The sequence below is a fragment of the Penicillium chermesinum genome (assembly GCF_028974085.1).
Source record: "Penicillium chermesinum strain IBT 19713 chromosome Unknown utg000005l:1.0-4115287.0:1.0-4118363.0, whole genome shotgun sequence".
NCBI lineage: Eukaryota > Fungi > Ascomycota > Eurotiomycetes > Eurotiales > Aspergillaceae > Penicillium > Penicillium chermesinum.
Genome location: NW_026695315.1, coordinates 3,828,438 through 3,850,175, shown reverse-complemented (window position 1 = coordinate 3,850,175; position 21,738 = coordinate 3,828,438). Strand labels below are relative to the sequence as shown.

Below are 21,738 nucleotides of genomic sequence, written 5' to 3'. Positions count from 1 at the left end.
TACAAATGAAAATTGAACATCTTATGTCCTCCGAAGCTTAAAGGTGGAAGGTACATCTGATATTTGCCGCTGAAACATTTCTCATATGCGGTATTCAAACGTAGGGTATCATTATCATAAGCTATGTACAGCGGGGCATGTAATGACCTTTCCATCTGAACGCTAGTATTGCATATATCATCAGTCAGCCCCGAAGCGCGTTTATGCCCAAAAGTCAAACCACTTCTTCTCTGTCCCTCCTCCATACACATCGAACTTCTGAGGCCCCTCGGCGTCGATTGTGTAGTATGTTTCACATGAAGAGAATGACACCTTGGGCTGTTTCTCATAGAACTCATCGAATCCTGGATCCAGAGCATCGGCAAGGTTCTTGACATACCCCTTAGGGTGAAGTTGACCCCATGGGTCACGGCATTGATCACCAGAGCAACGCTTTAGGACTAGCATCAGAGCGTCCAAGCGATTGATGATCTGTGGCAATTCCCGGTTTGCAACCTTGTAGTTTGCATGCTGGTTGGGGTTGGCAGCTAAGTTGACGGTCTGATGAGGATCATCCTACAACATGTGAGCTTGTATTTCGGACTCAATCATGGAGAACAATATACCTTGAGGTTATAGAACTCTTTCTCGTTTGTGCACCAGACAGAGTAGTAGATACTGTAGTCATCGGCAATCAAACGAATGCCCTTGTACGTGTTGTTTTCGTAGCTGTTTCCAGGGCCCGTCCTGAGTTTGTTGTAGCCGTAGATGCCCTCTGGAACAGCCTGACCCATGGTCGTTAGCAAAAGCCTCTTCTCCTTTGAACTCGAAAAAGCTTACCAGTCCCCAGTACTCAATAGCAACGTGCTCGGATTTGTTACTCGAGGTAGTAGCCGCCGTCAGTTCCGGAAGAATCTGTCCGTCCAGGCCACTCGTTGTGCTATTAGCGATAGACAAGAAAGTTGGAGCTAGATCGGTATGGCTTGTAATCACATCCAATGTCTTGTTCTGAGGCACCCCGGGGCCACGGATAATCAAAGGCACGTTGATGTCGGTTTCTACAATCCATTAGCAGTTGTCACAAGCTCCTTTTTTCAGATCGAGACCCACCAAAGCCACAATTCTTTCCTGGCTGCAGACGGTGCTGGCCAAGATGGTAGCCGTTGTCTGTGGAAAAGATGACATACGTGTTGTCCAGCTCTCCCGCTTTCTCGAGCTTATCAACCAACTCCCCGATCAGATCATCCACAGCCTGCAAAGCACGTAGACGGCAGCGGTAGAAGTAGTCAATATAGTCAACCTCGGTCTTATTCAATTCGGGTACGTTCTCATGCCAGCTAACGGCTCCCTTGACCAAGGTGTTGAAGCTGTTATCTCTAGGCGCCTGCGCTTCTGGGAACAGCTTCGCGTGGCGTGGCGCAGACTCCGGTTCACCGAACCAAGTAGCTCCAGTTGATGGGTCGAAAGACCCGTTGGCATGCGGGGCATTTGGCGCAACCTTTTTGTTTCATATTAGCAGCTAGGGTCACTCCTAGAAGGATGATTGGTACTAACAGTTAACATCCAAGGTCGGTCTCCTTTCAGAGCATCATCAAGGAAGCCGGCAGCCTTGGAAGCAATCACGTCGGTGGAGTAATTGCCTGCATAGCTCTCGGGCGCACCGTTGTTGCGAGTGAACACTGATTCGTAGTACCGGTATGTGTATGGGTCGAGCATGATCTCCGAGCCATTGAAGCCACGCACAGGGGGATCGTTATAGTTATCTTCCGTGATGGAGTTCCATAGTTTTCCAACGTAGTAGGTGTCGTAGCCGGCGTCCTGCATCCATAGGGGCAGGTAATTATCGTTCCACCCTGCTTGGACGAACTTAGGCCATCCGCCATAGGGGGGGATTAACATCCGTCACGTTGGTATTATGCGGCATGCGACCCGTCCAGATATTGGCCCTGCTGGGGCAGCAGAGGGCGACACTACAGTAGTGCTTGGGATAGGTTGCACCTTTTTGGACCAGTTGAGACTGTTTTTTCTTAGTAAATGTAAATACCATCAGATCTGGCAACAATCCTGCCCTGCTTTACCTGTAGATTAGGCATATCTTCAATGCCTCCAACGTATTTGCCCTGGTCATCAGTTAAGATGAAAAGGATATTAGGCCGCTTGGCATTAGCCACGGCAAGACTTGCCAGCCACATGCTATATTTCAAGAGCTTCATCTTGGCGATATCGTTAAAATTGAAGTGGAAAGTCTCGTTGGGGATATCGCGGACCAGACGGTCTCTCTATATACTTCGAGAGCTATAGCTCTAGGGAAAAGCCGACAGCCGACATTTCCACACTGCCGAGCAAGAGGCGAGCACAGCGACCTTCTTGCCTCATTTCTCCACAGCATTGCAAAAGTGAAGATCGAATGAGATGATGCAGCGGATCTTGCTGTTCGTAGTATAGGGTAATGCGCGCTGGGAGTCCGCTGATCTTTGTGCGCGGAAAAGAAAAAGACCCAAGCGGATGATCACAGGCTGCTATAAACACAAAGTCCTCAGAGCTACCCACTGTGGAGGAAGCGACAGACAGCATAAAACTTCGTATTCTCTTGCCCAGCAAGTTCCGCCGATGGCGAGCTTCCGTTGCGGATGATGCGAAGCGTGAGTGATAGTGGAGCCAAATCACGCCTTTTTCCTCGGTGGAGACGGAGCTTAACCACACGGCCGACAATTGATGGCCTCGGGGTGCATAAACAGAGGTTTATCAATATTGACGTCGATCGCACTGAATTACTGCTGGACAAGCCAGGCTCGCTAGGTCATCGTGCAGCAATGCCATCTCGAGGCCGAAAACTTCCGGCTGTCCTTGGTGACATGCAGATCGTGAGTTGAACCACCCAAACCCGGCAGTCGCTTATACTGTGGTGCAAGTCATACTGCGTTGGATATAGAGCATGCGGCTCTGAGCTCCTAACACGACATTGTTGACTCCCTTCGTGGGAGGGAGATGACCCCATAACCCCTTACTGGGAAGATGCCAAGGACAGCGGGGACCACTTTACTCCTAGTAGAAATAAACAAGCCGGTTTTCCACCACGCGACGTAATCGCGCTGTACCAGTAGTAGCGTTACTCTAAAGTCTATAGACCGATCTGATCCCACGTATCAATGAATTTTGGTCAAAGGCTAGATATGCAAAATAGAATAGAACACAGAGTTGCTGAGGGGTACTAATTCATAAAACAATCAAGACGCTAGACGTGGGTCAAAACAGGTGGAAGTCAGGGGGATGACAGGAGATATCGTTTGGCCCGATGAGCGACAGCACGGCGAGTAAAAAATAAGAATGATCTTCTATGCACTCTAGGTCTTCACAAGGTCTCGGCGAGTACATTGGAATATGTTTTCTGGTTCATATACAGGGTGCCCCAATATGTGGATGACCAGGATCGATCATCCTTGCAGCGGTCTTTTAGATTGCGTGGGGGTGGTGGGAAGTGTCGTGAGTATCGGCATCGTCTAAAGCGGACTGGTACATGATGGCTGTCCGTTGCCAGTCATCGATAATGCCGCTCTCCTGCGTACCAGGGCGATAGTCGTCATGAGAAGGGCTTGTGACTGCAAAGCCTGTACCATGCTGCTCTCCATGGTCGGGATGAGACGCCGATGCTGCAGATGCTGGCTGTTGCTGAGCTGACATGCCCAGGGGAGTATTGTCGAGTGGCGTGCTTGTCATTTCGAAACTAAATCGGAAATCTCGGCTTTGAGCCGATGTGGGCTCTTCGTGACCTGGCTCGTGGTAGTCATGGTCATCATCCTCGGTCACAAAAGTGGCCGATTGTGGCTCTTGGATGTACGGTACGGCAGAAAGCGGCTCAGGGACTGGAGTCTTGGAGACTGTGCGGTCAGTGCCGGTATCAAGCTCAGGGAGCTTTTTCCTCGGCGGGACCTGTGACAAGGGTGTCTTCTGGAGATCGACAGGGGCAGGGGACGAGCCTTCAGGCTGAGGTGTCACCGTGTCCTCGAGGGTAACGGCTCCAGGTGTGAGTCCGGGAGAGAGGCCAGGGGAAGATGGGACAGGTGGGACATCACCATCGTGCATTGTAGATAGACGGGTGCTGTTGCCCATGATGCTTCCAGGTTTAGAGCTTCGGCTGGCACGACGTTGCTGCGCCAGCTGCATGTCTCCAAATGGACTGTTGCCTAGGTCGCGGATGCTGAATTGAGCCAGTGTTCGCAGTTTACGCGACACCCAAGAGCCTAGAACCTTTCCACGCTGTTTCTCACTGAGACGGGAGCGTGGGAAATCACCATGGGACACAAAAGCAACTATATCAGCAACCACCTGGTGCTCATTCAGGATGACATCCACAATGACGGGCACCAGGGAGGCCAGGAACGACTTTCTAGTGACTTCAACGACGCAGACGATTAAACCCCCCCGCTTGGAAGATGGCACTATAATGAGTCAATATAGGAGCATGTCAGGCATTTGGGGGGTGGGTGGTTATCTTACCATCCTCCAGGAACTATGTTCCGATGACACTTTTCAACAGAGTTCTCGATATCCATAGGGAAGTGGTTGAGGCCATTGACTTCAAAGGTCTCGCCAATACCCCCAAGAACAAAGAGAACCTGCATCTCAACGGGTTGTCCGCCATGGCCAATAGGTCGCGTTACTGTGTGAAGAAAACCCAAGTCTCCCGTCCGGACGTAAGGAACAGTCGGATCTCCGTCGACCACTCTGCCATTCATTCTCTCGGCATCGAATTCTTGCTTCGACCTATAAAACCCCTGGGCACAAGCATCTGATTGAACCCAGATCTCACCATACTCACCAACCTGTGAGAGCGTGCAGGTCTCGGGGTTAACAATTGCAATCTGAGTGTTGACGGGAACCATTCCAGAATCTTGGAGAACTAGAGCAGTGGGGTCTGTATCTGGGTCGACGGGATAGATGAGGCCACGACGAAGGCTTCGAATATCCAGAGCCAACTCAATTGGCTCAATGCACATGTAAGACCTCGTCGCGATCATTGGGTTGAGAACATGGGAGTAAGACACATTAATCGCAGTGCGGTCCAGAGCAGCAGAAGCGAAGTGCAGGCGCGTCTTTTGGTCTGTGGGGGACTATGTCAGCTAGTGTTGAAAAATGGCCATAACGGATGACTCACAGATATCATTTCTGGGACGCCCATCCGCTGAGATCATCAAGTTCTTGAGTTCTTGGAGCTGGAATCCCTTGGCCGCCATGGTGGACATGGCATGGTCTAACATTTGGGCAGTGGCGTATGTGTCCTTGATCTTATACCGTGATAATGTCACGAACAAAGTCATTGGGTTTGCAGCAAAGTCGACGGGCGAAACAAGGTACGTGGGTGCACCTGAGAAGGTTAGCATGAATTTGGCGTAAGGAAGTCTGATGGGAGCTTACCAACATAGATACCCAGTAAGCAGGTGTGGAGAAAGCCAAGTCCCAACGTACTGCGCACACTGCCAAGGACTGGTCGAGAGCTTGTCATTTGACAAGTCTCCTTCTGCACCTTACACATTCCAAGAATGGTGTCGTGGCCAATCTGAACAGAGATTCGTCGTTGATCAGGAGTCCAGTAAGTCCAGACCAAAGCTGGTGCATTTCCTTGGAGCCAGGTGTCTTTGACGGTGTAACCAAGTTCGCGGCAGCTGTGGGACTGCTTCGATGGCTTGGTTGTGTTGTAGATAGCTGGAACTCCAATACGGAGAACTTGAGCAGATTGCTTGATATGCTGCGAGACAAGCTTCTGCTTCAGGACATGGTCAACATCGGTGTTGACAATGATAGCCTTCACATTGAAGTCCTTGATTAGGTGGAGGAAGGCGGGGGCATCCTCAGCCATACGATTCTGGTCAATAGGGGCCATAGGAATGACCACAACACCCAAGCAGAAGCATGCGTGAATAGCATAAACGTATTCTTCTGAATGGGTGTACATCAAGATCAGATGATCACCAGGTCGCACTTTGACCTTGTTCTTCAGATAAGTTGCTACCGCTGAGACCTTGAGGTCGAACTTCTTCCAGGTAATTCCCTTGCCCTCTTTGCCGCGACCGTCTATCGAGCAATACGCCAGTTCTTCGGCTTGTCGTGAAACTCGCCATTGGAGAATTTCTGAAATCGATTTGTAATTGCTCAGAGGTGTAGAGGTTCGATCGTCCATGACCACATCGCGATAGTCAACGCCGGAGTATTGTTTCTCTTGATAGGCGAGAAGATCTTGTCTGGAGGCAAGTGCAAGTGGCGACCAAATGCCACCCTCAGGGTCAACACCAACCGGGAGGTTCAGGACAGAACGTTCGACGCCAAACTTAACATGGACGGCCTGTAGCGTACCAGCTTCAAACTCCTTTCGACACAACATGTTACCGATCTCGAGACGACCACTCTTCGTCACACGGGGGAGTGTGTTCGGGGCGGTAAGCAGCACACAGTACACGCGAAGATGGTGTTCCTGGTAAAGTACCTCCATGCATCGCTCTGCGAGGGAGTCAAGGAGAACAGAATCGAGTTGACGCGGAGGGCCGCCATTTGCAGTGGGCGCGGTTGATGCAGCATAGGATTCCAGAACGATGACAGGCAAATGTTCATCGTTGACAAACACGTCGAACGCAGTGCAGTCGTGAATCTTTGGTACCTTCTTCAACAAGCTCACAACTAGGTGTTGCACGAAGAAATATCGGTGCTCAGCAATCTCTTGGCCATGCTCGACCCATTCAACCTTTTGTCGAAGTCTGTCCTCATACAGGCCCAAGACGAATATTTTGCCCTCGATGATGCATCCTAGTAAGCCGGTACGCAGAAATTCCGGTTCGACAAGTACGGGTGTCGGGTTCAGGATCTTCAAACTTATAAGGTCTGGCGTGGAAGATAGCCTCTGTATGTTTCGGCAGCGCCCAGAATCCACCAGAGAGAGAGGGAGAATCCACCCAAATCTCGCCAATGACATTAGGTGTACATAGAAGATTCGTCTCAGGATCGACGACGGCAAGAGTTGCGTCCGGAAGAGGATAGCCGAAGGCACCCACACGGACGGCATGGGGCATACTGCTAGCATATTTCCTAGCGTCTTCGCCCATGGCCAATACAACAACCTCATTGCTCTTCAATGCCTCTTTGTCGAGAAGGACTTCACTCAGGTCGTGCTTTGCGCTTTGCTTGGGTGCTGATTTCCGGGAGCCACCGCCGAGAAGACTGCTACCAAAGCCAGTGTTCGCTTCTGACTTTTCTTTCTCGTCATCAGAAGAATCATCATCCTTCTTGTTACGTGGATCCATCTCGTGAGTCAAAGAGCATCCCATTCGCTCCTCACCACCGAGCCAATCGCGCATACTGATGACCATGCCCCCATGTTCGGGCAAGCAAAGCATCGGTGCAACAATTTCTCGGGCTCGAGGGTTCCTCATAGGTCGCAGCCATCTATCAGCAAGGATTTCATGGAATTCAGGGTCGGAGGTCAAGGTGTCGATTAAACATATTTTTACGCTGCTGAAATTTGGCTCGGCATTCTTCTTGAAATGCCGCGTGGCCATGGGGTCTTGCTGATAGTTATAGGCGGAGATCTTCAATCCAGAGTAGTCTGCAGCCATGACCGTTGCCCGGTACTTCGTGATAAGATGAGCATATAGACCAGGCGTCTCGACGGCGCGATCTTCATGCCAGACAGTTGTGTGGCCACCGTAAACTGTTAACAGGACACCCAAGATCATACCAATTCCCTGCCTAGGATCGAGATAACTGACAATCGTCTCGCCCTTCGTCGAGTATCTGCTGTCGCAAGGGATCGTAGAAATGATGGCACTGATACAAGCCATCTGGTGCATAATTGTGCGGTGGCTCATTACAACACCTCGTATATCACCTGTCGGTGCGCGGGCGAATTCAATGTAAGCCAGATCCGGAACGACGAGTGGAGGAGTATCATCTTTCTTCTTTGGGTGAAAGCTCCCAAACTCATTAGTCTTCCACCACTCAACACCTCGAGGCCAGCTAAGTTTCTGGGCTGTTATGTCGCGTTGGAATCCCTTCAGATTGTTTTCCGTCGTCAAGGCCAGGTGGGCTTGTGTAGAAGTGAGGACCAGGTTCAGAGTCTGGTAATCATCCAAGCTGTTAATGGGAACCGCCACCACGCCTGCAATGAAGCAGCCGAAAAGTGCGACAGCGAATTCAATGATTTCAGTATCACGGTAGATGAGGGCCACTCTATCGCCACGGTACAAATTGCTCTTGTCACGGATTACCTGCGCAACCTTCTCGGCGCGACTAGCTAACTTATCCCATGTGATAGAGGCAAGCTCTTTGCCCTTCTGATCCAAAACCCAGTATGCGGGCTGCTTCGCATGGACTCGCGCACGATGGCGCAGGACAGCAGGAAGGTTATCGAAATTTGACATCGAGATGTTCTTATCATGCGGGTCGTTCACCGAAAAAGGAATATCACGAGGTTCAAGAGGCAATAGGTGCTCAATAGCTGGTCCGTGGGACAGTTCTGAGGAGGGTATAAGAGGAGGCACCATGTTTACGGTAGGCGAGAAAGCCTCTCCTGACTGGGAGTAACGATGGTATCCACCCCCATAGCTATCACGGTAATCCTCGTGTTGGCCGGCAAAGTCAGAGAAGAATCCCTGTTGCGAGTCAAGCATGGTCGATTGTCGCGTGACTCCGGCAGAATTCGGGTCATATGCACCCATGCTATCATCTGGGTACTCAGGTTGGTACTCCTGCTGGTAATCGTGTTGGTACTCTTGCTGATACTCTGGCTGAACATCAGGGTTGAAAGCGTAGTTCTGGCTCAGCAAAGTCGCTGTCCTCGAGCCATCTGGACCCTGCGATCCCGGGGGCATAGGTCTTGGAAGAAAAAGCGAATCATACGAAGAGCCGGACGGCATCCGATCATGCACCTGCCCTGCTCCTAGATTGTCCCTGTCATAGCCATCACCAGGAGCCGGAGACGATTTGTGTGGATGCATGCTCTCATCATGGTTGTACATAAGCCCTCCGCCTTCCCTGCTGGAGTACCTACTGGGAGGGTTTGGAGACCTGACGCTGGGGTGTGATGAGTCTGCTGTCGGTGGTCGGACACTCAGGATAGCTGGAGGAGCTGCGCGCAAGCCTGCCGGTGGCTCATCGTTATTCGCGGAGGGGTTGACCACCTCGAGTGGTTTATTAGGGCCGAAGTATTGCGACAGTAGGAGGGTGCGTCGCTTTTGGTACCTTGAATAGGATTAGCTTTGTACATTTCCTATATCCCATATGAACGATTTAAGTGGGTGGTAATATGCATTGTGTTATACTCGTCTCAGGCGAGCAGTTCGATGCGGGATTCTCGGTGGTATGTGGGCATGCTTACCCTTTCTGGGTGATATCGCCCTCCTGTTTAACACATCGAGAATCAGCGCCGGGGCCAGGGCAGGTCGTATAGAGGGTATGCATACCTCGAATTCCCGGTCCAGATCCCGCAATGCGGCCTGAATTTCCGGCGAATCTTCCGCCATTCTTAGAGAGAAAGAACCTCAATCCGAGGAAGTGGATCAACAACGCGGGGGAAGTCTAACAAGAGTCAATCACGAACATCGCAAGTATCTGCTCGAGTTGCTTTGGCGGAATTGACGAGAATTGACGAATAAATGAAGCAATGCGATGATACACCTGGGAGTTGATCGGGCTAGGAATGATAATAGGAACAAGGCGCCCTGAGTTACAATGTTGGGCTCTGCGTCGGCAACTAGAACATTCAGTCACTTCCAGGGCGGTCAGACTAACAACCGAGAACTGAGACATTCGCTACTTGGTCTTGTGCGCAAAGTCCAATGCAAGCAATTTGTATACTGGGTTGGCGCTACTCCTTGGATAAGAATACTTCCATGGGGATGAGCAAGCGCTTTGAGCTTTTACTACTTGGTGAACCGGAACATTTGTCGAAGTTTTTTTTCTCAGGGCCCATATGGCTAGACTGGACTAAGGCAATGGAAAACCATACCATAGATCTATTTGAAGAGATCACAGCTAATTAAACCCTTTTGGAAGAATGTGGGTGGGGGAGGTGTAATTGTGATGTACAGGGGGTAAAAAGACTGCAAGACCCTAAGTAGATCTTCCAACACTATACTTCTATAATAAGTGGGAACATCCCATCAGCAGATATCCGAAGCACCACAAATTGTCACCTGAGGCATGAAATTTATCCCGAGGCACGTGACCTAGGTGGATTCTGCCCTAACCATGTGACCTTGCGAGGGCTCCACAGAGGGCTTAGCGAGCCACGCACTTTCCCTTCACCTCCAGGACGTCTTGAAGAACCATCATCCCAACGCCAACCCTCCAGCACAGCCAAAATGTCCGACAACGGGGACGTCGAGGTCGCCTCCTTCCAGGCTCTTCCCAAGGATGTCCTGGCTAACCAGGGCTCCGTCCTGCTTTTCAACAAGTGGAGCTACGAAGAGTAATTCTCGCCATTCTCAATATATCCAATTCAAGATCGCTAACAGCTTTCCAGTGTCGAGGTCCGCGACATCTCTCTGACGTGAGTGCCACCCGTTATTCCGATGCGTTAGTATGTTATTTGGTTGTGCGATGTCGAAAATGGGGTCAAATTGGTTGGAGGATTCGTCCGCAAATTTTCGAAAATCGCTGGGGGAAAGGATATCCGCAATTCGACTTGAGACAACATGACAACAACACGCACAACCGATAACGGCGTAGGAGGGGGTTTTTTATTGGAAGGAGGAATCAGAAGGCTAACTTTCTCATTTAGCGACTACGTTCAGATCCGCTCCCCGGTCTACATTTCCCACACTGCCGGTCGCTATGCCGCCAAGCGTTTCCGCAAGGCTCAGTGCCCCATCATCGAGCGTCTCACCAACTCGCTCATGATGAACGGCCGCAACAGCGGAAAGAAGCTCATGGCTGTCCGCATTGTCGCTCACGCTTTCGAGATCGTATGTATACCCGTGTCCCAAGGCCCAGCCCCATCCAGCACAGTTTTTAGCTGAGACTTGACAGATTCACGTCATGACCGACCAGAACCCTCTCCAGGTCGCCGTTGATGCCATTGTCAACTGCGGTCCTCGTGAGGACTCCACCCGTATCGGTTCCCAGGGTACCGTCCGTCGCCAGGCTGTCGATGTTTCTCCCCTCCGCCGCATCAACCAGTCCATTGCCCTGCTCACCATTGGTGCTCGCGAGGCCTCTTTCCGCAACATCAAGTCCATCTCTGAGGTACTTTTCACCCCAAAACAACCCCCTTCTCCACAGACCCTATATTCTAACACGTATTCTAGTGCCTTGCTGAGGAGCTGATCAACGCTGCCAAGGGTAGCTCCAACTCCTACGCCATCAAGAAGAAGGATGAGCTCGAGCGTGTTGCCAAGTCCAACCGGTAAAGGGTGTTTTTGGAATGTTCTCCGTGTGGTCCTGTGTTTACGGAATCTGGAGTGGACGGGAGGTTATACCGGGATTCAGATGATTTGCATGCATCTGCGTGGCTGTACATTAAATTGAAACAGCACAGGAGGGAGCAGACTCAAAAAAAGGAACGCGATGGGATGACTTTTCTCCAAGTAGTCGGATGCGATCATGAAGTCCTCTGGTCATTAATGGCCAATTTTCAATACGAAAAAAATTTTATTCCCACGTCAGCCGCAAGAGACATGTATATTCTCAAACGCCTAGTAATTTGTAGTTCCAAATCGACCAACTTTTTGATATAAGGCTATGCCCTTTACGCAGTAATTTAGTTTGCAGCGTGTCTGGTTCCTAATTGGGGGGCGCGCTTATCGATAGGGAAGGGGGAAAAAAAAAGTTCGGCGGACTTACAATCTCCAGCCTCCTCCACCACCACCCTTTCCCTACCACTTTTCTCCCTCAAAAATGGTCAAGAGAAAGCTTGGAGCCTTGGAAAAGGTTGAGGCCGACTTGTGAGCACCCCCTCTTCGGCATCTGGACTTTGCGACCGAAGCATAGTCCATCGGCTCCAACGCATTTGCCGTCTGTATACTGACTTTCACCAGGCCCAATTTGCAGCATAAAATCCGCCGGGATCCTAAGTCAGCACTCCTACCTCCTCGACGGCTTACTCGTATCAGGCATAGGCTTTGCTAACGAACGTCTGTTATTGCTCAGATCCTACATTGAAGACTTTCGCGCCCAGCATTATCAGTATGAATCGCATCGAGAAATTTTCATGGCAGCGCCCACTTCTGCCACTGACACCGGTATCATTTCGCTTCGCGACCTGATTGACTTTATGTCTCATGTTGCCGATTGCTATCCTGATATCCTGAAGGATTTCCCCCAGCAGTTGATTGATATGTTAATCCAGCACCACCTGGTGCTGGAACCTGAATTACGAGAGAAGCTGGTTGGGAGCCTGGTGCTCCTCCGCAAAAAGGAAATTATTGACTCTTCAACGTTTGTCTTCCTCGCTGGCCAAAAAAACACCCCTTCAGTAATTCTAATCCGGACGATTCCAGGCTCTTACACACTCTCTTCCCAATCCTTATCTCCACTCCAAGCAAAACTCTGCGCGCTTTATTGTTCCAAAAAATATTGTCTGATATACGCTCGTCTAACGCAAAGTCTACGAATCACAAATTGAATCGAACTATGCAAACCGTGCTTTTCAATCTTGTCACGTCGGACCGCACATCTTCCAAGCCTCTGTGGGCAATTAAGATCACTCGAGAACTATGGAAACGCCAAATCTGGACCGATGCAAAGGCCGTTGAAGTCATGAAGGAGGCCAGTTTATCGGAAAAAGAGAAGGTCATTGTGGGTGGTGTCCGCTTCTTCCTGGGTGGAGATAAGGAGCGTGAAGAGGCAGAGGATGAGAGCAGTGACGAAGAGGCTGTTGATATCGGTAGAGTCAAGCATCAACTTGGTATTAACAAGAAGACCAAGAAGAAGTCTCGACTGGCTGAAAAGGCCATGGCAGCACACAAGAAGAAAGAGCGTAAGAAGCACCAGCCGCATGCGCTCAACTTCTCTGCGTTGCATCTGCTGCACGATCCACAAGGATTCGCGGAGAACTTATTTTCCAAGCATCTGCAAAATTCCAGGTCAAAGCTCAATCTAGAGCAGAAACTCCTGGTTCTGCAGTTGGTGTCACGGTTGGTCGGTCTGCATAAGTTGCATATCATGTCGCTCTATTCGTACTTCCAAAAGTTCTTGACGCCTCGTCAGCCATCAGTCACTTCGTTCTTGGCTTCTTTGGCACAAGCCACTCACGACTTGGTTCCTCCAGACGTTCTCGAGCCTCTGATTCAAAAGATCGCGAACGAGTTCGTTTCGGAAGCCTCTGCCGGACAAGTGGCAACAGCAGGTCTGAACGCTATTCGAGAGGTCTGTGCAAGACAGCCTTTGGCCATGAATGAAACCTTGTTGCAAGATCTAGTCATGTACAAGAAGAGCAAAGATAAGGGTGTCATGATGGCTTCAAAGGGTCTTCTGAGTCTTTACCGTGATGTCGGAGCGTCCATGCTCAAGAAACGTGACCGTGGCAAGGAGGCTGCCATGAGCCTCCGCGCCGGTGATAAGGAGAAAAGACGATTTGGTGAACAAGAAGTGGGAGGTATCGAGGGATTGGAACTTTTGGAGAAATGGAAGGAAGAAGAGCGCCGGAAGAGACGAGAGGAGAAGGGCCTGCCATCCGACGCAGAGGATGATGAAGACGAAGACGAGAACAACTGGGATGCCTGGAACGTCGAAGACGACGAAGACAGTGACGATTCTGGCGACTGGATTAACGTTCAAAGTGACGCTGAAATTGATATCAGCGACTCGGAGGACGAAGGCAAGAACCGGCCTGCTAAGAAGGCTAAGTCAGACGAGGAGGAGGCCAAGGCAAAGAGTGCCACCCCTTCAGAGCCGTCGGCGGAGACCGCCTTTTCCAAACTTGCGACTACCCGTATCCTCACTCCTGCTGATTTGGCAAAGCTCGCCGAGCTCCGAGCTCAGGCATCCGTCGATGCTGCCGTCTCTGGCAAGTCTCGCCGTGCTGGGCAGCCCGCTTCTGCCCGCCACAATGATGACCCCTTGACGGCAGAGGAAATCGAAGGTCTGGCAGCCCTATCTGCTGGTAAGGCCACTCGTGAGGAGAGAATTGCTCATGCTCGCGAGGGTAAGCTTGATCGGTCTGAGCACAAGAGCAAGGAGGCAAAGCGCCGCGAGCGCAAGCAAGAGCAGGGCAAAAGTACTACCAACAAGGAGAAGGCTCGTCGGAAGAACTTCTTGATGACCTTGGGGAAAGCAAAAAGCAAGAATAAGCGAAGTCTGGTGGAAACTCGGGCTGTGCTGAAAGCCCATCACGATCGTTCGAAGCGGGGTGGCAAGAGAGGAAACATTGGTAATTAGTTGAGATACTAAGACCATTTTCCAATGTAGGTACTAGTGGTACCTGGGTATATACACCCTCAGAACGTCGACATGATGCTTTTGAGTCTATAAAAAAAAATAAGGCGTTCCATCTTTCAATGGTCTTCCAACTTGCCAGTCATCTTAGTTTGTCCCTAATTGATCAGTTCCGCGAGCATCTACTTCCGAGTTCTCCAAATGCTTCAAGTCCAATCTATCGAGGACCTTACCTAGGTCTTTCCTAACAGCATCTTCGAGCTGCCAAAGTGTTCGCAACTATACGTCTTCCAAGGGCTTGTGATCGAGTTCAGTTTTATCAAAGTGAATATCGGTATTAACATGGTAGTAGTGGTAGTACCATCGGCCATGGGAGTACTCACAGGCTCCGGTTTAGTCGGAAATCGTGGCTGGAAATGAAGCAGCGGCTGTGCATGATGTTAAGAGTATGTATAACGGGTTCTAATCTGAAACATTCAATACTATCGCAAAAGTATATAAGACATCAAGATACTGCCTTTTTTTTCTTCTTTGTTTTTTGGGCAAATTTCTACATTTTTACAGTTTATTACACATCTCAATTACGATGACCTGATGTTCAGGGGCGAGAAACGCGATTTCAAAGAGCACTTCTGAGGGCTTGGGATCCCTCAATCTTACGTTCACAAATAGGAGGTGGGGTCATGTGACTCCATATCGTGCACATGAGAGCTGAGGGCGCTAGTACCATAAAGGCTAAATTTGGGCCCGCAGTTGGAACTTCAGAAAAAAAAGCGCGCCCGCGTCGCGCGTCCCAGCCACCTTCGTACTGCCCTGTGTTACCGTTGCTCTCCAATCTCCACTCTCCCCTCCTCCCACGTTGCTGGCCCTTGACTTTTTGCATTCCCTAGACTCGAACGGCCGTTCACTTTATATCCACACATTCCACGATGCCAGTCTTTAACAGCACTCTTGCTAAGCGCCGACGCTTCCAGCCTCCCATCACCACCTATTTCACCTCGGCAGCAGAATCCGATGCATCCGGTACACACGAGCACTACTCTGCAACGACCTTCTCACCCACCCCTGTCGTCCCAGCTAAGGTGCAGGCCTCGCTTTTGTCGGTCGGCATGCGTGTCCGCAAGTCGGTTGCTGACGGCTACAAGACGCAATTAGCGATGGAAATGGAGAAAGCGAAGTCCACCCCCATGGTCCTAGAGCGACGATGGCGACGCTTTTTCTCTCCCGCCAAGCAGTCAGGAATCCAATGCTTCAGCTCCGCTGCCCCGTCTCAATGGCCAGAAGAGACAATTCGATCTTGATAATGATGTTTTTGCCGACGATGAGATCTTAGCAGATGCTGATGACGACTCCTGGCGAGAGAAGCCGCTCGAACGCACTATTCTGACCCCCAGCTTAGGCCAGCAAAGACGCCGGGTATCTACTGTACCCCAGAAGCATGTCCTGGCTTCAACCAATTTGATATTGGATGATTTTGAAGAGGCCTCGTTCCTTCGTCGCCGAGAAGAAGTCGACAGCGACTACAAAATGGACTGCGCTTAGTTGCGAGGTCATTTGGCTTTGGTTCTTTTTTGTCACTGGTTGGCAGGTGATCGCTTGATCGATCCAACATGCATCATGCACCTCTGTGGCATGTCTCTTTGGGAAGACATGTGTGAATTGGCCACGGTGTTTGCTTTTGTTTCTGTTCTTTGTTCACTTTCGAGGAGTACTTGTACATAGTTTTGGCCTCTTTTTTCTTTGTACTATACCCCCTTTGTGTTATATGTATGTTTACTGGTTGTACGATTACTCTGCCGTGATGAATTCATTATCTGGTGTCTTCTTCTACTCGACTCTGGATGGCCCACAAGAGTGCAGACCCTTAGAAGACTTAATGTGCTCAGCAATGGTCACCCCTAAATCAATGTGTGCTGGATAATGTGTGCTGGAGTCTAGTGTATATAGGAGATCTTGTAGTACCTGTAGCCTCAAACGGGTTAGACTGCGGCTTCGATCAAATAATCAGAAAATCCGAACTATCGGCCCCGCTCCTCGTTTAGCTTCTAATCACAGAGGCTCGCACCGGCGAACGGGGAGAATGCTTTGTCTCTTGCGAGCACATTGGCCGAAAGGTCTCGATGGCCCATGGAATGATAACGGAACAACAATTCTCGTTCGGATTCGGTAGATTCAAGATGGCCGGGGTCGAGATTAAAAGACAATAGCCGACTCCCTTGCAGGTGGTACTATGCACGTTGTGGGAGTTTGGCTTCCGTGTACCGACATTTCAAATCCTTTGCTCAAAAATGTCATATAAGCGATCCGTTCTTATAACTGGCTGCTCAGATGGTGGACTGGGGGCTGCGTTGGCACTTGAATTCCACAAAGCTGGCTTCCATGTATACGCTACTTCGCGGAATCCCGACAAGATGAAAGGACTTGCCGCCAAGGGGATCGATATTCTGGCCCTCGACGTCCTTTCAGAGGAATCAATCTCCATTGTTGTCAAGAAGCTTCCTAGCTTGGACATTCTGGTCAACAACGCCGGTCAAGGCTACACAATGCCGATCGCCGATCTGGACGTGACCGATGCGAAAAGGATATTCGATTTGAACGTTTGGTCTTATATCTCGGTAGCCCAGGCATTTCTTCCACTGATCAGGAAGTCATCTCATGGCATGATTGTCAACCAAACTTCCGTCACATCGGCCGTGACAGTGCCTTTCCAAGGGGTGTACAACGCCTCTAAGGCAGCTATCGCTATGTTTTCTGATACATTGCGACTAGAGATGGAGTCATTGGGGATTCAAGTCGTGGATCTGCGAACCGGCAACGTGCTCTCTAATATTGGCTCCAATTCCCAGGCACAGCAGCGGGGGTTACCCCATGGTTCCCTCTATGAGCCGGCAAGGGAGGTAATGAACAAGGTGCTCCGGGGAGAGGGCTTTGCAGCTGTCGGATGGCCTGCTGAGCGATGGGCGAGCGAAGTAGTTCGCGAATTACAAAAGAATCATCCTCCCAAGGTTATCTGGAAAGGTGCAAATGCATGGCTAGTCCGGATTGGCACGATTCTGCCGGCGGGGACTCTGGACGGGACAGCAAGGAAAATGTCAAAGCTCGATCTTGTGAGCGAAATCTTGAAAGCCGAAGCAAGCCTGGCCACAGGCGTCTCTGAGCTTTGAAAGAAAGGAATGAACGGGGTATGTAATTCATTAACTAGTCTATTTGATCTATGGATGCCTTTATTACCGAAAATTGAAATAGAATAGAAAATTCGTGTGAAAGTAGCTCAAGCCGAGCTAGGAGAAGGCTCCTTCCCTTGGACCTTGACTTCCTTCGCCGCAGCCTGGCCGAACATCATCTCCATAAGGGCATCCGACTCTGCTGCGTAGTGGCACTTCTTCCGGATAGTCGCACCGTAGCGATAGAAGAGGAATGGCATAGGGACACATGCCAGGGCCAAGAAAGCCGGAATCGACGAAGCCCAATGGATCCCCAGATTATTGTACATCGGTGTGGTGAACAACGGGAATGCAGCACCGAACATGGAGCGCAATGCGGCATTCGCGGCCAACACCGAGGCAGCATAAATAGTGTAGGCGTCAATGAGGTAATTTAGCACCGGCAGGAAGACCATGACCATGCCAAATCCGAATGGGACACCGGCCGCGATAGAGGCCATCCAGTGAATAGATGGGTAATTGGTCCAGGCAAACCAGAACAGACCAACAGGCAGAGCGATAGCTCCCCAGAATGAATCGGGAAGACGTGCTTCTGGCGGAATGCGCCCTGTGGTAGATAGGACCTTCTTCTTGTATCTGAAATACATCGGAAATGTGCAACCGGCTGCGATGAGAATTCCAATCAGAACTCCGACGAAGGACAGCCCCGTGATGCCCTCTGACCAGCCGCGACCTTTTTCGTAGACGATAGGGAAAGCGGCGAACATAAGATATAGCCTGGGCAGCATGTTAGTTTTCCAATCCAGACAGAGCGGATGAACGGCGAATGCTTACACTCCATAGATGATAGACAGATAGATCGACAGGAGCAGAACAATAGGCTCGCGGAAAAGAAGAAGCCATGGCCGAGAGAGAGCAACCTTCAAGACTGCTGCAGGCGATTTCTTGCCTTGCTCAATCTCTAGCTTACTTCGGTAGACTTGACCTGTATGGGCTGAGAGACGCGCAGCTCGTTTCCGCAACAACACCGGAGCGCACGTTTCGGGCAAGGTAAAGAAAGTGAGGATTGCCAAAGCCCCAGCAAATATCGCCACCACACCTTCAACCCAGCGCCACCCAGCGTTCTCAGATATGAACCCGCCGATGATGGGACCGAGGGTTGGGCCCAAGAAAGGCGCAATACAATATAGTCCACTGGCCAGTCCTCGGCTGATCATGGGAAAGATATCAGTAATGACACCCCCTGATACCGCAAAGGGCGCTGACCCCAGCGTCGCGGCAAAAAAGCGAAGAATGATCAATGTCCAAATGTTCTGGGACCCGGCAGCCCCAGCAGTAAAGATCGCGAGCCCCAAGGCGCTAGCAATGAGGGTGTAGCGTCGGCCGTATAGTTCACTCAATGGGCCCCAGAACAAAGGACCGACCGCAAAACCGACAACGAATAGCGAGATACCCAGGATGGCAACTTCCTCGCTCACCCGGAACCTGAGGATAATTTCATTGATACTTCCTGAGTAGGCAGAGGACACCAAGGCCACGGCCAGGGTCAGAACACCGGACAAAATAGTGATCAACCACTTCTTCAGCTCAGAATAGTTCATGGGGTCTCGCTCATCGGCTTCCATCCAAGTGACCTGGTAGGGCTTATCTTCGGTACCAGACCCCTCATAGTGATGGTCGATCACAGCTTGGGATATACAGCCTTGATCGAACACCACGCGCCATGCGGGCACCTTGGATCCACCTTCTTCAGGGGAGATTCCCATGGCTAATAAATTAAGTTGATATGATGAAAAGGAGTGAGCTCCGTAAGATAGGACTGAAAAAGGCTTTTATATTAAAATAGTCCCTCTGGACTGATACCAAAACAGCCGAGGCACAAAAAAAAAATGGGGCTATCTGAACAGATATCGGATGAATCAACCATACGATCGATCTCCTGTGGTCCAATCACAAATTCCTGTCGCCGTCTTGACGGCGACACGTCCCTTTTCGGAAGTCCTCCGTGGGCCCCAATCGGCCCGTTGATAGTCGGGACGGCGTCAACTGTCCGACCGATGTGGTCCGATGGAACGGGGTTCGGGTCCGCAGTAGTCATGCACATGAGGATTTGTGAAATATTCTCGGGCTTCGAGTATAGCAGCCCGGTCAGATAATCTCTGGAAACAGCTCTATAAACAATTTGAATGGGCTCCCGGTAGCGCCGGCAGATTGCATTGGAATGAGAAACGCCTCGGGAGACCGGGATGGCGACAGATGCTCTGGAGCAAACTCCGTTTTGGGCTCGGGGTGGGCCCACTCAACCCACTGGAAGGCCACATCTATGATTTATTTTTTATTTATGCAGTTGGGCAGGTGTGATTATGTGCTGCGTAATCAGCAAAATCCCCCAAAGCGCTCGTGTCGGGCCCCAGGAGTCGAGCTACCTTGCTTACTATGGCATGGCACGCTGGATCGTGGAAATGCTGGCCAGTGTGCAGATCTATTACTGATCACAGAATATGCCAGTGTTCTATAGTAAATAGGAGGGGCACAAAAGACAGTGTGACTATCATTGAGGCGCCGAGGCCATATCTGGGCTAGTCCTCACCGCGGCTGAAGATCAACGTAGATCGCAGCAATACTAGTGTTTCCTGGCCTGAAAGGATAAATGGTCTCTCCCGATTCCGCCTTTTCCTCGTAAGTTAATGTATGGAATCTGGCCACAACATTCCCCTTGAAAGGAGGCGGTGGGTTGGACCAGACTTTCTCTACTGCCGCAGAAATGGTCTCGATCTGGATTCCCCGGAAGCCCTGTGCGGCTGCCCGTCTCATCATCTCCTCAGCGGCCTGCCGCATCAGTCCCCGTCCTTCGTGAGATTTAAGGGTACTGGTCGAGTTGCGCTTCAAGACCTGCCCAGGAGCAGTTGCCTTCCATGACGAAGGATCGCGTTTATCTAGATCCCCGAGAATATGATAAACAGCGCCAAACAATGGTAATGTCTCCACGAGAGGAGCGATTTTCGTCATATCCAGCGCATGGTATCCGTCATAGGCCATCGCGATCGATACCAACGGGAAATCCATCTGCTCTAGCAACTCTTGCTCAGTTGCATTCTCGTCATTGAAGTCCCAGTACAATTTCCCACCCGTGGCCGCAGATTCGGGTCGCCTGAACTGATAGTCTTTACAAAAGACTCCCAGAGAGTAACCCGAGTTTATCTGGTGCTGTATCAGATAGTGCCCAGCTTGGAACGATCCATATAAACGACGAGGTTTGTTCTCCGGGTAAACTACCGGCCAGAGCGGGGAATGAAACATGTTGGTGTAGAAACAGATAGCGCGTGCCCATTCCTCATGCTCTGGCCCAAGCGAGCGAATTTCGTACTGTGGAGGAAGGGGCATGTTGTTCCAAAATAGAGAGCTTGGAGAGCGGTCCGTCGCAATGCCAGGTAAAAGGAAAGGTGGACGCCGTTAGAGGTGGGGGGGGGGGGGTATGAGACGCCGTCAGAAGAGGGGCATGGACGCCTTAAGTCGGAGTATAGTAGTTATAACTCCTCCGTAGTATAAGCCGCCCGCTGCCAGCCCTGAAGGGGGAACTGTGTCACGCTATCTGAAGTTCCCGTAAGCGGATGTCATGTTATTTACTTCCGGAGTTTACTTTCGGAGCCCAGGACCGCGTTCCCCCCAAATAGAAGACCTTCCAAGGCTGGGACTTCCCCTTCGTGAAATTGTCCACACTACCCATTTATTTGGATGGGGCGGTAACCTTAAAACATGCTCAGAACGTGGGCCCATGGGTTTAGCTTACTACGGGGCCCCGGGAGCTTTGTGACAGGGGTGCAGTAAAGCCACAGCTTTCCTCATGTACGTTATTGTCGCGTATGGAAAAGAGCAGCGGATTTTGATTCGCTTTTGAGGCATCGAGAATATTCGATTCGCGACTCCGGCAGGAAAGATCTTCGGGCGATCAGACTTAAAGGGTCCACCACTGAGTTCTTACATAACAGCACAAACAGTGCAAACACCCCATGCATCCAAGTCTGATAATCGGACTATCTGGCCTTAGTATGCGGAGCTTGACAAGGTGTCCACAATCACGTCTCCGTGGTGTGTCATTTTCGACCTCATTATAATATTCCCCAACCCCCCTGACTTACCTTCGAACTCCTATCGCTTGACGGATTCATAACTAAATCCATACCAAACCCGTCTGGCGCAGGCCAGTGTTCCACCGACATACCTACTAGGATTG

The 21,738-nt window shown here is 50.6% G+C and overlaps 8 protein-coding genes across 8 annotated transcripts; 4 read left to right on the top strand and 4 right to left on the bottom strand.

The window, feature by feature from the left end:
* Window positions 1-201: 201 nt before the first annotated feature.
* On the bottom strand, window positions 202-2,192 carry N7468_007641 (sulfatase family protein; the record flags this gene model as incomplete). The annotated part of the gene is made up of 7 exons (XM_058476937.1): window positions 202-555; window positions 606-764; window positions 820-1,037; window positions 1,090-1,477; window positions 1,534-1,832; window positions 1,954-1,996; window positions 2,058-2,192. 7 exons carry the CDS (start codon window positions 2,190-2,192, stop codon window positions 202-204), a joined length of 1,596 nt encoding a protein of 531 aa, XP_058329827.1.
* A 1,240-nt stretch (window positions 2,193-3,432) lies between these two features.
* On the bottom strand, window positions 3,433-9,488 carry N7468_007640 (putative AMP binding domain protein; the record flags this gene model as incomplete). The annotated part of the gene is made up of 7 exons (XM_058476936.1): window positions 3,433-4,418; window positions 4,505-5,080; window positions 5,135-5,344; window positions 5,395-6,777; window positions 6,818-9,207; window positions 9,344-9,366; window positions 9,429-9,488. The coding sequence occupies 7 exons, from the start codon at window positions 9,486-9,488 to the stop codon at window positions 3,433-3,435; spliced, it is 5,628 nt and encodes a 1,875-aa protein (XP_058329826.1).
* An 840-nt stretch (window positions 9,489-10,328) lies between these two features.
* On the top strand, window positions 10,329-11,375 carry N7468_007639 (40S ribosomal protein uS7; the record flags this gene model as incomplete). The annotated part of the gene is made up of 5 exons (XM_058476935.1): window positions 10,329-10,435; window positions 10,490-10,516; window positions 10,748-10,931; window positions 10,996-11,211; window positions 11,274-11,375. The coding sequence occupies 5 exons, from the start codon at window positions 10,329-10,331 to the stop codon at window positions 11,373-11,375; spliced, it is 636 nt and encodes a 211-aa protein (XP_058329825.1).
* A 487-nt stretch (window positions 11,376-11,862) lies between these two features.
* On the top strand, window positions 11,863-14,343 carry N7468_007638 (SDA1 family protein; the record flags this gene model as incomplete). Its single annotated transcript, XM_058476934.1, has 4 exons — window positions 11,863-11,909; window positions 12,003-12,038; window positions 12,115-12,402; window positions 12,465-14,343. 4 exons carry the CDS (start codon window positions 11,863-11,865, stop codon window positions 14,341-14,343), a joined length of 2,250 nt encoding a protein of 749 aa, XP_058329824.1.
* A 926-nt stretch (window positions 14,344-15,269) lies between these two features.
* On the top strand, window positions 15,270-15,882 carry N7468_007637 (uncharacterized protein; the record flags this gene model as incomplete). Its single annotated transcript, XM_058476933.1, has 2 exons — window positions 15,270-15,467; window positions 15,538-15,882. 2 exons carry the CDS (start codon window positions 15,270-15,272, stop codon window positions 15,880-15,882), a joined length of 543 nt encoding a protein of 180 aa, XP_058329823.1.
* A 746-nt stretch (window positions 15,883-16,628) lies between these two features.
* Window positions 16,629-17,504, top strand: N7468_007636 (SDR family oxidoreductase; the record flags this gene model as incomplete). The annotated part of the gene is made up of 1 exon (XM_058476932.1): window positions 16,629-17,504. One exon carries the CDS (start codon window positions 16,629-16,631, stop codon window positions 17,502-17,504), a length of 876 nt encoding a protein of 291 aa, XP_058329822.1.
* A 107-nt stretch (window positions 17,505-17,611) lies between these two features.
* On the bottom strand, window positions 17,612-19,270 carry N7468_007635 (MFS transporter; the record flags this gene model as incomplete). Its single annotated transcript, XM_058476931.1, has 2 exons — window positions 17,612-18,281; window positions 18,339-19,270. 2 exons carry the CDS (start codon window positions 19,268-19,270, stop codon window positions 17,612-17,614), a joined length of 1,602 nt encoding a protein of 533 aa, XP_058329821.1.
* Window positions 19,271-20,090: 820 nt separating this feature from the next.
* Window positions 20,091-20,888, bottom strand: N7468_007634 (uncharacterized protein; the record flags this gene model as incomplete). The annotated part of the gene is made up of 1 exon (XM_058476930.1): window positions 20,091-20,888. The coding sequence occupies one exon, from the start codon at window positions 20,886-20,888 to the stop codon at window positions 20,091-20,093; it is 798 nt and encodes a 265-aa protein (XP_058329820.1).
* Between the last annotated feature and the right edge of the window lie 850 nt (window positions 20,889-21,738).